The sequence below is a fragment of the Myotis nattereri genome, assembly GCF_964212035.1.
Source record: "Myotis nattereri genome assembly, chromosome: 6".
Lineage (NCBI taxonomy): Eukaryota > Metazoa > Chordata > Mammalia > Chiroptera > Vespertilionidae > Myotis > Myotis nattereri.
This window is the reverse complement of record NC_138081.1, coordinates 70,726,354-70,741,093: the sequence shown is the minus strand read 5'-3', so window position 1 is coordinate 70,741,093 and position 14,740 is coordinate 70,726,354. Positions and strand designations below refer to the sequence as shown.

Sequence of the window (14,740 nt, the reverse complement as noted above, 5' to 3'; positions counted from 1 at the left end):
TGCAATAGACAAGTTGTTAGTAACCCTTGTTCATGTGTCCATGACTAATGTGTTATCTGGACTGTTCTGGAAAAGAAATCTGTGAACACTTGATCTGAGTTGGGAACAGAATGGCTGGTGTAGAACCATTTTTAGCAGGTGAGCTGCATTTGCTCTCTAAGTTAATTAGAAAGTATCTTTGTCTAATTCATTATTTTATGGTTCTTCCAAAGTTGGTCTTATCTTGTTCACTGTTATAAATTTTAAATCGAAGTCATTGTTATAGGAGTTTTAAAGGAGTTGTGAAAAACAACAGCATTAGGTACTCTACCAATATATATATATGGCTAATATGCAAAGTGTCCCCTCAGGAGTTCGACCGCTCACTATGACGTGTGCTGACCACCAGGGGGCAGCGCGGAACATGGTGGGTGACCAGCAGTGGGACGCTGAGGGAGTGAGGGAAGGAGGAGGCGGGGAATCTGATCAGCCCTGATCGCCGGCCAGGCCTAGCTTGTTCACTGTTATAAATTTTAAATCGAAGTCATTGTTATAGGAGTTTTAAAGGAGTTGTGAAAAACAACAGCATTAGGTACTCTACCAATATATATATATGGCTAATATGCAAAGTGTCCCCTCAGGAGTTCGACCGCTCACTATGACGTGTGCTGACCACCAGGGGGCAGCGCGGAACATGGTGGGTGACCAGCAGTGGGACGCTGAGGGAGTGAGGGAAGGAGGAGGCGGGGAATCTGATCAGCCCTGATCGCCGGCCAGGCCTAGAGACCCTACCTGTGTATGAATTTTGTGCACTGGGCCTCTAGGATTGATACAAAAAACTTGGCTGAAGATCTTGTCATTACAAAAGTAGGATGCTGGAGAGTATGTATTTAAATGCCAACCTGAAGAAGCAAAGGGTCAGATGATGGTTTGTGATAGTGTTGGGAATGTATTAAATCCTAAAAGAATTGACCCTTTATTTTGGTAGGTATCTCAATTGAAGGTTCACAAAACCAGCAAGAATCTTAGAGACGTGGAATATTACTTTGGCTTGGTGCTATCCAAATTTCCATCTTATGAGCTAGTTTCACTGTACTTCACCCAAAGGGTTTAAATCAGCACATCACATATTTTGCAGTTTAGAGAATGTGACTATAAGCCACAAGTCTTGGAGAAACATATTGTGATTTATGTGGGTTATCCTCCAAACTTAAAGATCTTAATTTTATTCTGGGGAATAAATTCTTATACAGTATTTTGAATTATTTCATAACATTTTGGAATATTTATGATTTGATTTATCTGTAAGCAATGCTTGGGAATTTAACATAAGCTCCATGCTAAATGTCGGGAGTCCAAAGTGATAAAGAGGGATTTGCCTTCAAGGACTGCATCTGAGGCGGCAGGGTGTGTGCAGCAAAATCGGACTAGCAGTGCCAAATCCCTGATAAAGTACCACTTGACGTGAGGATCTGGAAACGTGCTGTCCCCCTGGAGTGCTCTTACTGCAAATAAACATTTTTCAAGGCTGTGCTCAGTTATCACCTTCCCATAAACTTTTCCCTGACCATGTATTAAAAAATGGCGCACATATCCTTCTCCTGTGCCCTTTTTTTTGTTAATCCTCACCCGAGGATATATTTACTGGTTTTTAGAGAGAAAGGAAGGGGGAGAGTGAGAAACCGACATGAGAGAAAACATCGATGGTTGCCTCCTGTATGTGCCAAATGAACCCACAACCCTTTTGGTGTACTGGTGACACTCCAGCTGGTCCATTCAGCCGTGCCCTCCCCTGTATTTATGCTCCTTCCCTGCCTTATATTCTTCAGAGCATCTATTGGCATCAGGTATATTTCTCCTCTCACTCAAACTGCAGGCAGGGAATTTGTTTACCATTTTATCCCCAAGGTCTAGAACAGTTCCCAGCTTTGGGTAAACGATCACTAAGTAGTATGTAAATGAATGGATAGTTGGGAAAGACCTTTCAGAAAAAACTTGTTTAAAGTTAAAAGGAGCAATGGGAAACAGGATTAATACCAGCAAGAAGAAAGAAGGCCTAAAGCGTCCCAGGTAGGGGGCAAAATCATAAAGAATTTGCCTGCTTTATCTTGAGGACTTACATTGTTTAAATACTGTCCATGAGTGGTATAAAGTCACTTTTTCAGATATTTTAGGACTGTTACAAGTCAAACTACCGAGAGCAATTACATTTGTGTATATGACCTGTGATATCTTGTATCCAAACTTCCATTATGATGTCATCAAATCACCTCAAGTGAAGGACAGAACTCTAGAGTCTGTCATTATCAATACCTTTATGTTGCTGCTTCCTGTGTGCTGATAGTATGTTTTGTCCAGCTTGTTTGTTCTAGATAATGCAAGGAGAAGGTAAAAATTCTAATGGCCTCACGTTTTAATTGAGAAACTTACAGGAGAATTTTTAATAAACACAATCACTATTCAAGAAATAGAACATACAGGCCACCTGTGGGTCCAGCTTCCATTTCATTCCATTCTCCTCTTATGTACTATACAGACTTCATTACCTGTATGGTATCCCTAAACACAGTATTTTGTTTAGATTTGAGCAACTGAGAAGTGTAAATCTAGCTCTATGAAGGCAGTATTTGCCACCATTTGATGAAGACATTTTTGAGAAGATGGGCTGAATAATCTGAGTCTGATTTCACCTTCTAGAGTTTACAATAGCCCTATGTGGAGATGTCAGTGAGCAAGGTGATGAGTGAGCCGCTGGGGGGACATGTGTCACTGCAGTTGGAGCATCCTGGATCTCTTGTAGAAATTCCTTTAAATATGCTTGTTTTATATTTTTTTGCTTCTAAGCTCACCTACCCCTATCTCAAGAGAAGATCAATGCAGAACCTTCCCATGGAGTAAAATGAGTATCCTCAGCTAATCTAGACGTCAGACTATGAAGGGGAGAGCAGGCATCTCATTGGGACATGCTCAAACAAGCCAACTAGGGCACAGTGGGAGCCAGATATACTTCATAACTGTTCTCCGGTTACAAAGGCAGCGAATCTCTCAGTCATGACAGTCTTCAACATGTTGGTGTTTTGAATCTCACATCCCTACCCTGGACTGGTAGCCCTTTGGTGTGGGTGCCTAGATGTTTTCCTGGGATTTTTCTCTCTCTCTCCCGTGTTGAATTGCCTATTTGCTCACCTTGTTGTGGAGCATATCCTCCAGCAATTCTTGAGTCAGGGTACACGGGGTATAGACTTTGAAACCTTGAATGTCTGGAAATGTATTTATTCTACTTGCATATTTGATTGATGGGTATACATTTTTGGTTGTAGATTATTTTCCCTCAGAAATCTAAAGGATTTGTCCCATTTCTATTTTTACTGTTTGGAATCTGAAGTCATTCTAATCCATGACACTTTGTATGTTACTGGTTTTATTTCTCTGAGTCGATAGACTTTCTAGTCTCCAATGTTCTAAAATTTGACAATGATGTTTACTGGTATAGATCTATTTTCATCCTTTCAACTAGGGGGCAGGTGTCCTTTCACTTCTGGAAATGGTTAATAATTGTTTTTATTTCCTTCGTTGTGTTTTCTCATTTTCTCTCTTAAATCCCTATTGTTTGGAGTAGGCCAGTAGGGCCTTCTGGACAGGTACCGGCTTATGTTTCTCTCCCTTTCTATGTCATTTTACTTTATTTTCTAGGAAATTTCCCTAGTTTTATCTCCCAACCTTCTATTTTAATGTCTTCAATAAGTCTTTTTATGTCTTTTTATGAGTTTTTAATGTCTTCAATAAGTCTTTTAATTTCCAAGAGGTTTAATTTTCCTTTAAATTGCTTTGTTTTGGTCTTTTGTGCTAGAGACTTTCCTCATGTCTTTGGAAAGTTGCATCCATGATAAAGATTGGAGGAAGAGAACACTGGAAGCTTTTAAGTGGATGACTAGTGTTTGATCATTTTGAGCTTTATTGTAGGGTAACCTGGTTGAGCTGTTTGGTACTCTCCCAAGGTCAGCATCTTCCCTCTTTCCTCAGAGAATAGTTATATTCCTAGGGAAGTTTTTGTGTCTTGGGAGTAAAGGACTAGCAAGCAGAGTTCTGTGAGCCAAGTAGAGGAAGGTATGTATTGGGTGTTCTCTGCTCTCAGCATTGCTATTCATGAGGTTAATCACTAGATTATATACATACATACATGGGTTGCCCCCAGAAAATGTACACACTTACATTTTCTGATAACTCAATTGATGTTTCTTTCTTTTTAGATTTGACCCATTGGAATTAATAATTATTAAAAGCGTGTATACATTTTTTGGGGGACACCCCGGTGTGTGTATACATGTGCACATACAAATGCATATACAGTTAATTCTCATCAATGGAGTCCCTATTTGCGAATTTGCCTACTCACTAAAGTTTGTAACCCTAAAATCAATACTCATGGCACTTTCATAGTCATTCACAGACATGCATGCAGCAGTTATAAAGTTGAGTCACCTGACATGCATGTTCCCAGCTGAGGTAGAACAAGCCTTCTAGTTTCAGCTCACGCTGTAAACAAGTGTCCCTTTCACGGTACATTGGGTGTCACATTTTTCATGTCTGTGCACTTCCTCTTGGTGATTTCGCTGTTTAAAATGGCTCCTCAGTGCAGTGTTGAAGTGTTATCTCATGTTTCTAAGCACAGGAAGGCTCCAGTGTGCCTTACGGAGAAAATATGTCTGTTAGGTAAACTTCATTCGAGCATGAGTTATAGTGTTGGCCCAGAGTTCAGTGATATTGAATCAAATATATTTATTTAAATAAGGTCTCTTTAAACAGAAATACATAAAACAAGGTATGTATTGATAGATTGATAGCAGTTTCTGACCAGCGGCTCACAGGAATCTAACCTTGTATTTCCCCCCAGAATAGTAAATCCAGTGTTTGCTCACTTAGTGCTCACAGAGACTTTATGGAATGTAACTACCACAAATACTGGGAATCAGCCCTGTGTGTGAGTGTGTATCTACATCTGCAGACACACCCCTTCAGCTGTGCTTCGTGTTCATGCTTGCGCTGACCTCCTCTTTCACCCTTTCTGGAGAGTAGACCTATGCTGCCGCTGGGGAAGGGCAATCACCCAGGGGGTGTGGAGTAAGGGAAGCGTCTAGGAACCTTAACTTCTTAGGAAACTTGCACCCCAACCCCCCATATTTTAGCAGTCTCTTCCTCCTCCTCATTTACCCTGTCTCAGTTCCAGAGGTGTGTGCTGCTCCAGGGGCTCCTGTGACTTTGAAGGGTTCTGCTGTGCAAAGCTGGATGGTTCTCCGTTCTCCCTCCTGTCTGCTTGGGAAGTGGATTTTGATGTAGCTTTAAGTCCTCCAAGTTGGTTACCATGTTCATCAGCTTTCCAGATTTCCAATTTTTTTTTTTATTATTGTTGTCTTGTCCCTGCCCTTGTGTTTTTCTGGCTCTCTATGTCCTTTCGTCTGTTTACAGTACTCTAGTATTTTGGGGCTTAGGGAGAGAGCAAATATTGATGGGCTGTTTTCTCTGCCATCCTAACTCATTCCTTTTCTAGTTTCACAAGTCATGTTCCTGAGATAAGTTAATAAGTTGAGGTCATATCAGCTTTGCCATATGGCCTTGGAAGATGTCGAAATTGCTAATGTTTACATGTTCTGGATTGTAAAGGATTTAAGAGTGCTTTGACTGGCTAACAAGGGAATGAGAAAACATCTCCCTTTTTATTTCTTTATCATGCCTTTATAAGGAAATGTGAGTTAGTAGGTGTTTTTACAAAGCATTCTTCCAACTCAGAAAGAGAATGTCTAGTCAGAAGTAGAATTTTTCCCCAAATTTCGTTACAACCATAATCTTCTCCAAGCTTCTTATAAATTTTTTGAACTGAGATCTTTGTAATGCTTATTTTTCACTGTCAATATGTTACACAAAACTGTTGATCACTTCCAGATCACTTTCCTTTCCTCATTTAAAAAATTGTCTAAGATTATAAACCAGTGTATAAAAGTAATAGCTACTAAGTAAGACTACTTACTAAGTAGTCTTTAATAATCTACTAAGTAAGACTCTAGCTAGGGTAAAGATAGGAATAGCTAAATTGATATTCATTATTTTAGAATCTTTTCTATCAAAAGGGTTGTGTGTTAAGAGTTCAGCATGTTATTAAATGTGTTACAAAAGAGGTTTAATCTAAAAGACTAAAGGCCATGTCATCATCAGACTCCTCAGATTCTTCCTTCTGTGCTGGGGCAGCCATGGTGGAGGGGGCAGGTCCACCAGCTCCTCCATTGCAGATGAGGCTTCCGATGTTGACACTGGCCAGAGCCTTTGCAAACAGGCCTGGATGGAAAGGCTCAGCATTTACACCAGCTGCTTTAATGAGGGCACTGAACTTAGCCTCCGTCACGGTCACCTCATCATGGTCACCTCATTGTCGTGTGGGATAAGGACCTAGTAGATGCAGGTGAACTTCCAGACAGGGGCCATGCAGTGGGCACATACTTAGCGAGCACTGCCAGGCATGGTGCTCGTGGCTGGGTGAAGTGAGGCCCCCCTCCTCCCCACCATAGCCTTGGCTTCCTTGGAAGGGCCGAGCACCTTACCGGCAGCTGGAGAAAGAGGTTCAAATAAGTTTTTAAAATCTTTTATTCTGATTTTTTAAATCTTTATAGAAAAATTGAAAATGTAGGAAAAAGAAATAAGCACTTTTATTCTTATCACTCAGAGTTAATTACTGCATGTCTATATAGAGAGACCTGTATAGTTAATATATCATTAACGTTCTCCATGTTATTCTCCCAAAATAATTTCTAATGACTACATTCTCATTTGCTGGGTGGCAATCTTTTTCTGTAAAGACCACGTATAATTTTTGGCTTTGCAAATCATATGGTCTCTGTTACAACTACTCTGCTGTTGTCGTGTGAAAGCAGCAATATATATTATATAAACAAACGAATGGACATGACTGTTTACCAAGACAAATTTATTTACAAAAACATGCAGGTCCAGATTTGGCCCATGGGCCACAATTTGCCAACTCCTAGATATTTTTAAAAACTTTTAATTTTGACATAATTATAGTTCACAAAGTTTCAAAATAGTATGAGAGCCCATGTACACTTGACCTAGTTTTCCCCAAGTTACATCTTAAATAACTACAGTACAATAGCCAAACCCAGAAATATATAGTTCTGTACCATATTATACATGTGTAACCACTACAATATACAGGACCATTCCATCACCTAAAGATCTTCTTCACTCTACTCCTATATAATCACAACAACCTTTCTCCCCGACCATCCCTACCTCTTGGAGGTCACTCATCTAATTTCCATCGTTATAATTTTGTCACTTTGAGAACGTTATACAAGTGGAATCATACAGTATGTGACTTTTGATATTGACTACTTTCACTCAGCATTGAGATCCATCCAGGTTGTACATGTATCAATAGTTTCCTTTCTACTGATGTGTAGTATTCCAGGTATGAATGTCACAGTTTATTTAACGATTCACCTATCGAAGGGTGTTTTGGTTATTTCAAAGAATTCTTTTAAGGTTCTAGTGATCATATAGTCCATGTGATTCAGCATTCTGGAACAAACTCTGTAGACCTCATTAGTCTCCATGTTGGTTCAACTGACTTAGTCAAGCTTCTTTCTTTGTTAGTCAAGCTTCTTTCTTTGTTAGTCAAGCTTCTTTCTTTGTTAGTCAAGCTTCTTTCTTTGTTAGTCAAGCGTCCAAGCTGAATGTCATTCAGAATGTGATGGTCCATATATTTCAATTGAATCATATTGTATCTGTCATTATTTTTTAATTCACTGAACTCTTTAACACTCACTGATTTATAAACCAGAAGGTGTTGTTTCTCCAGGGACTTCCATTTGCTTTGCAGGTGAGTACTGATATAAAAGGGCTATATTTATGGTAACGGTTGAATAAATAGTCTTGATTTTCATATCAGGTTCAAGTGTCAGTGTTACCACTTATTATCTGTGGTCTTAGAGAAGTCACCTAACCTTGAACCTCCATTTTCTTATCTGTAAATAAGAATACCAACCCTGTCTCACAGTATTACTGTGAGGTTCAAATGAGATTACACAGGAAAAGTGTTTGGGGAACAGGAAAACACTATACAAATATTAAAGTAATATTTATACAAATAAACCTTCACTAGTGTTTTCGAAAGAGCAGTTTTATAATTAGGATGAGTAGTTTTTATTAACAAGTAAGTATGTGGAGGGGTGGGATATCTTTGCTGGGAAAAAAAAAATTAAGACGGTATTTTACGAGAAGGCCAAAAGCACAGAGAGGATGAGTGGCGGTGCTGTATGCTGTAATGGATGACCTGTGTTGCACATACAATACCATCTGGCAGATGTGAGAAGAAATCATTTAAATCAACAATGTGTGTAATGAGCTACCATCTGATTCCTGTTAATCAAGCCTTCCTTTTTTGAACTGTCTTCCCTTGGTTTCCATGACCCTGTTCTCTCCTGCTTCTCTTTCTGGCTTATCATCATCATCTCTTTGGCCCTCAAATATGGAGTTCCCTCGGGATCATCCCTGTGCTTCTCTTTCCATGACCTCTTCCCTGGCAGTATCATGCCTTTACATCACTCTCCAAACAAAGCCTGCATCTGTGTCTCTAGCCCTGACCTCCCTCATTTCCATCCTGCTGGCTGGCTGACTCTCTTTCAAACTCAGTATTTCCAAAGCTGAGGTCATTTTTCTCACTAAGATGGCCCTATTTTTCAAATGCTCCATTTCTATCCACAGCCCTACCACCTTCTCTGTCCGCAGGCATCCTTCTCTCGCTGCCATCCCCCAACTCCCCCAGATCTAGTCATGCTGTCAATTCTTTGGCCATAGTGCCTTCCATTTTCTCTTTCCTTTCTATTTCGGGCCTGCAACTTCAGCTTTTTAAATAAAATTCTCTTTTTCCTCCTTTCTGTCACATCAGTCTTCCACAGTTCAGATTTTTCCTCCTCAGTGTTCTTGATTGCTCCCCCTGTTTGGAGAAAAAAGTCCAGATTTTTATTCTAATATAAAATCTTCCCCATGATCAACCTGCTTTTTAAATCTGTATATACTCAACTCCAGATGAACAGAGAGGAAGTAATATGAAATGCAACTCTTTTTTTTTTTTTTTTTCAGAATTCCACAATGTTTTCCCTTTCTCGTGACACTTTGCTAACTTCACTTAATTTATGTACATACTTTCCTCCTTTTCTGGGCTGGGCCCACGTATGGTTTCTCTCATATTCCCACAGAGTTGCATGTAGCAGATATTTATTGAATGAATGATTGGTCCTGTGGTGGAAACGTAATTCTTGTTTGGCCCATGCGTTCAATAAGTATTTATTGAGCACTTTACTGTGGGTCAGGTACTTTGAGGCATTGGGACATAGTGGGCCCAGTTTCAGCTATTTTTTTCTTTTATATTTGAGTTTATTCTTTTTTTTTTTTAACCCTTACTCGAGGATATGTTTCTATTGGTTTTAAAGAGGGGAGAAAAGCAAGAGAGAGAAAGAGAAACATCAGTGTGAAAGAGAAACATCAATCAGTTGCCTCCCATCCTCACCCTAACCCGAAACCTGGGTATGTGTCCTGACCAGGAATTGAATCTGCAACTTCCTGGTTGATGGCTCCAGCCAATTGAGCCACCTGGCCAGGGCGAGTTTATTCCTCATTTAACTTTTAAAATACCATATGGTTAAGTATTAAAATAAAAAATAGCAAGTACTGAACATATTGTGATTATAATCCTTCACTCATTCACCACTGCATATAAAATGCCAGCAGTATCATTCACTAGCCCCATCAGGAGGCCTGACCCTGAACACAACCTCTAGGGCAGTGATGGTGAACCTTTTGAGCTCAGCGTGTCAGCATTTTGAAAAACCCTAACTTAACTCTGGTGCTGTGTCATATGTAGGAATTTTTTGATATTTGAAACCATAGTAAAACAAAGATTTATATTTTTGATATTTATTTTATATATTTAAATGCCATTTAACAAAAATCAACCAAAAAAATGAGTTCGCGTGTCACCTCTGACACGCGTGTCAGGTTCGCCATCACTGCTAGGGTGATGTTCCTCATTTTCGTAGGCTCCTTCATTGTAATCACACCTCTTTCCTGATTTCAATCAAAGTAGACCAGTTCTACTTGGTCCATTTCATCAGTCTCTTCTACTTCCTCCTTCATTGTTAGGAGTTATTCTCCAGCAAAGATTGTTTATGGGAAGAGAGGAAGCCATTCTCAGGAATGTTTACTTTAAATTCAGTGACGAGGCAACTTTTTTGTCATGGTCTCTGATAAATTGGTGTGCCTTCATTGAGCACACCTATAGACCTTCCATTCTAGTAGTAACCCTCAAGACACTCCCATTGGATTATTTATGGCTTCATACTAAGGTCTTAACTTTGTACTTAAGTCTAAAGCAAAGCTATCAGGCACTTTGTTCAAGAACATATTTATTAAATAATTATAATTATATACTGGTGGCCTGAAGGATATAGAATTTACCTGTTTAATGGCGTGAGAAGAAAACACAGGTGAGTTTACAGAGGATCTTTCTAGAAGAAGTAGTTGGTGGGAAAGAAAAGAAGAGTGAAGATGTCGAGCTATTGAGGTCTCCAGTTAGTCATTTCTTCTCAGGCAGGCAATTCCTTGAAACTAACATAATGTGCTCTTGGATCCTATACAGATGGCAATCAGAACTTATTTCCCTGTGAAGTCTGTGGAAGACGCTTTGCAGCAGATGTTCTGGTAAACATACAGACATTTTGTAGATGTGTTTCACTGGAGTTAAATGAACTGTCAAGTTAGTGAGGAGGCCGCAGTGGCAAAGATTAAAGACAGATGTGGAGGGAAAGCACGGGGAGAGGAGTACACAACCTACGGTTGGCAGGCCCGGAGGACTCGGAAGCTGTCCGATGCTGCCCACGTTCAAAAGGGAACTTATTAAACCTGGTTCTCTAACTGAAAGGATGCCAGAAGAAAGTATCTTGGCACAGCTGATTGTCTCTTGGGAGGTTTTGGCTCTTTCTCCTTTTCTATAAGCATCAGAAATCCAAATTTTAAGGCCAAAGCACCAGGGAAATTAGCTAGTCGAGAGGAATGAACATTGAATTTGGAGCATCTGGAAACTTGGCTTTTAGCCTCAAATTTGTCACTAATTCTGACAAGCCCTTTAACCTCCCTCTGTTTCCTGCTTTGCCACGTACAAAGACAGAATCCTCCAATTTCAGGCTTTTAATGTAATTTGAACAAAATGAACATAAAGCCTTTTCCAAGATTTAATTGTTAAGCCAATTTCAAGCTACACATCTCGTTTCCTGATTGATGCCTGTGAGGTGGAATAAAGCTTGATTTATTTCAAAGTTAGAGGATCAAACAGGTATTAGACCCCAACATTAGAAAAAGATTCCCAAGAAAAAAATGATTTAAAAAATTGGTTTATAATGCAGTTGTTAGTTGGGACATTTAGATCAAGGAGACTTACATGAAACAACAAGCATTTGGACTACAAGCCTGACTACGTTTGAGGCAAAAGACTGCAAAATGAGGTTTATAGGTTTTATTTCTCTGGTGAATTTAAAAAAAAAATGTCCCTAGTTGGTTTTGCTCAGTGGATAGAGCAGCGGTTCTCAACCTGTGGGTCGCGACCCCTTTGGGGGTCGAACGACCGTTTCACAGGGGTTGCCTAAGACCATCGGAAAACACATATATAATTACATATTGTTTTTGTGATTAATCACTATGCTTTAATTATGTTCAATTTGTAACAATGAAATTGGGGGTCACCACAACATGAGGAACTGTATTAAAGGGTCGCGGCATTAGGAAGGTTGAGAACCACTGGGATAGAGCATCAGCCTTTGGACCAAAGAGTCCTGGGTTCGATTCTGGTCAAGGGCACCTACCTTGGTTGCAGGCTCCTCTCCCTCCTGGGCCCTAATCGGGGCTCCTGCAGGAGGCAACCAATCAATGTGTTTCTCTCACATCTGTCTTTCCCTCTCTCTTCCACTCTTCCTAAAAGTAAGTGGAAAATATCCTAGGGTGAGGATTAACAAAAACAAACAAACAAATGAAGTATCTGTCCTTTTAATTAAGTGCAGGTAGAGTTTCCTGAATCTAGAAGGAGAGCTCCAGGGCCTCCTGTGGCCTGCCACCCACTGGAGTGCTGCCTTTGCCTTCTCCAGCCTGGGCCGCGCCCCTTGGGAGGAAGGGGTTTGAGACCCAGGAGGTGCCCTTTGAAGAGGGGTCACTAAATGTCAAGTGCACCTCAGGTCCTCTCGAGTTTTATTTCCTATGCCTATCTCTAGGCTACAGAGAGCATCTGATCAACTGATCTGATCTCTCTCCTTTAGTTTCAAATGGTATGGCTTGTTTATAGACAGGTGCAGTGATTTTCATAGAGCATGTGTTTTGTTGGGCCTGAACAAAGCAACTATGTAAGTGATAGCTCTTATGAGTTACATATCCACCAACGAAGAGGATTTAGAGTAGAAAGCAAAGATGTTAGTATAATATCTTAGTGGTGCAATAACAGAATCTATAAAGTCAGGACATGGGCAGAGCTCAATGTGTTAGTACCCAGGTTTTTGTAACAGAAATACGGAGGACTACTGGCTAGATTTTTAAAAATGTTTTTCCTGCTAAGCATATTGCAAATATTGTAATATTTATTGTAATAAGTGACTTGACTAATCATGTGAGATGTTTGGGTATAATTCAAGGAAAATGTGTTTATAACTTAAACAGAATTGGTATGTTTTTCATGCATTTGTGTGGTTGTTCCAGTTGTCTTTTGCAGATGTTCTCAACTATTTCTTTGAAACCTCTCCACTCCTATTCAGGAGTTAAGTGGTTCTGTGGAAAAGTGGCCCATTTAAACTCAATTTTGAAATGCTGAGTGGGAAGAGGTGTTTTTCTGAAAAGATTCTATTGGTAGGAAGCTACGTTTCCCCTTGCTATATGCACAGAGCTATTTCAAAAGGATGGTAAAACTGAATATTAAGGTTGTTGGAACTCGAATTTCCTGTTATATTACTGGATGACTTGCTTTTGAAATTTAGGAACAGTAAAGGCAGGAAACTGAATAAGAAGTAATCAACAAAACTTCATTGGTTAAGATGGCTAAATGGTCAGAAATATTTATTTCAGTTTCAATTACAAAGTTTGTCTTTTCAACATTATTTAATGCTCAGAACCATTCATACCGCCAAGTGGTAGAGTTAAATGTGTAAAACAAAATTTGAAGTAAGTCTCTCTAGCTGTAGAGACCTTTTATTGACCTTGACCGTTCGAACATAATATCTAGTTATGTGTAACATGGGCGAGGGGAGCCAGATGGATTTGCTCTGCTGTGACTTGAGAGTTGGAGAATGTACTTGGCTCTGAAGGTGCAACTCAGTCCCTGTAGTGAGGGCTGCCTGAGTACACTGCAGCATTACAAACTTGGTGATTTGTACATTTTTTAAAAAAATTAATCCCCACTCTTTCTTTTCTAGGAAAGGCATGGACCAATATGTAAAAAACTCTTCAACAAAAAGCGTAAGCCTTTCAGTTCCGTAAAACAAAGATTACAGGGCACTTACTTTCCCACTGTGAGCCTGGCTCCTCAATCCAAGGTATTATCAGTATCTTCCTTATTGTTCATGATTACATCCTTAAGTACATTAAAGCCTCTTTCTGGCTCTCTGGTTTCATTCTTGCTTGATAGAGCAATGTAAAGTCATGTAAGTATAATCCACCTTTACTGTTTTCTTTTTAATCATGCTCACTGAGATTTCCAAATGTATTTCAGATACTTTCCAGATGTGACAAAAAAGAATCTTGTTTATACTTTCATTAGAGTAGCATTAAATCTAGCAGTTAACTTGGAAGAAAGTCACTTTTAACCTTACATTTAAGTCTTCCTTTAAGGTTTTATAGTTATGTTGTTTTTCTGATTATTTTGTGTTTTCCTTCACTACTGTGATTTGTGAATTTTATTACTGTATTTTCCAAACCCTGCTTCCCTCTCCAAATCTCACAGTCCTGTTTCCTGTAAATTCAAATCCCTGCTGCAAAAGAAAAGAAAATTATAATGGAGACATATAAAGTCTAGGCTAGTATATGTTTTTTGTTTTGTTTTGTTTTTGCAGCCTCAGCCAGTGAGGAAAACTAACTGGAGACAACAACATGAAGACTTTATTATTGCAATTCAATCAGCAAAGCAGTGCAGCCTAGCCATGAAAGAAGGCCGCCCTCTCCCACTACCTCCCCCCGCGTCCATCAACCCAGGTGTGTGGCCAGTTTGGTTTGTTTCTGACATTAACTCTTAACCAGTTGAGGCTATGCTCAAGTTTTGGCCAAATTATCATGCCTTGCTTCCTTCTATTTATTCTAAGATTAACAATAGGAATTAAGTTGTATAAAAGTAATTTTATCATATAATTTATCTTTTCCTTTTTTCCCCCCTCAATTCTGTCTAAAGAGTCTGTGTTTCCTTCTAACTCTATCTCAACATGAGAACACCACTGTAGCCAGTGTCATGGCATTACATAACTCCAGGGGATGCTGTTCACATCGTGGCTTATGAGAATGGAACTGTGCAGAGCAATTTAAGATACATTAGCTCCCCAATGTCAGATACTTACAGCTCTTTTTTTACTTTTTTGAGATAAAATTCCCATAATATAAACCTCATCATTTTAACCATTTTAAATTGTGTAGTTTAGTGGCCCACAGCGTTTTTACCTAAACTTTTTAT

At 39.4% G+C, this 14,740-nt stretch overlaps 1 protein-coding gene across 1 annotated transcript in view; it reads left to right on the top strand.

Moving 5' to 3' along the window:
- Positions 1-110: 110 nt before the first annotated feature.
- Positions 111-14,740, top strand: part of ZC2HC1B (zinc finger C2HC-type containing 1B) — a gene marked incomplete at its 5' end in the record, with an annotated part of 36,151 nt that continues 21,521 nt past the window's right edge. The window contains 4 exons of the mRNA XM_081094384.1: positions 111-138; positions 10,688-10,749; positions 13,497-13,616; positions 14,133-14,271. Coding sequence (XP_080950510.1) covers positions 111-138; positions 10,688-10,749; positions 13,497-13,616; positions 14,133-14,271 — 349 coding nt within the window. The remainder of the gene's footprint in view (positions 139-10,687; positions 10,750-13,496; positions 13,617-14,132; positions 14,272-14,740) is intronic.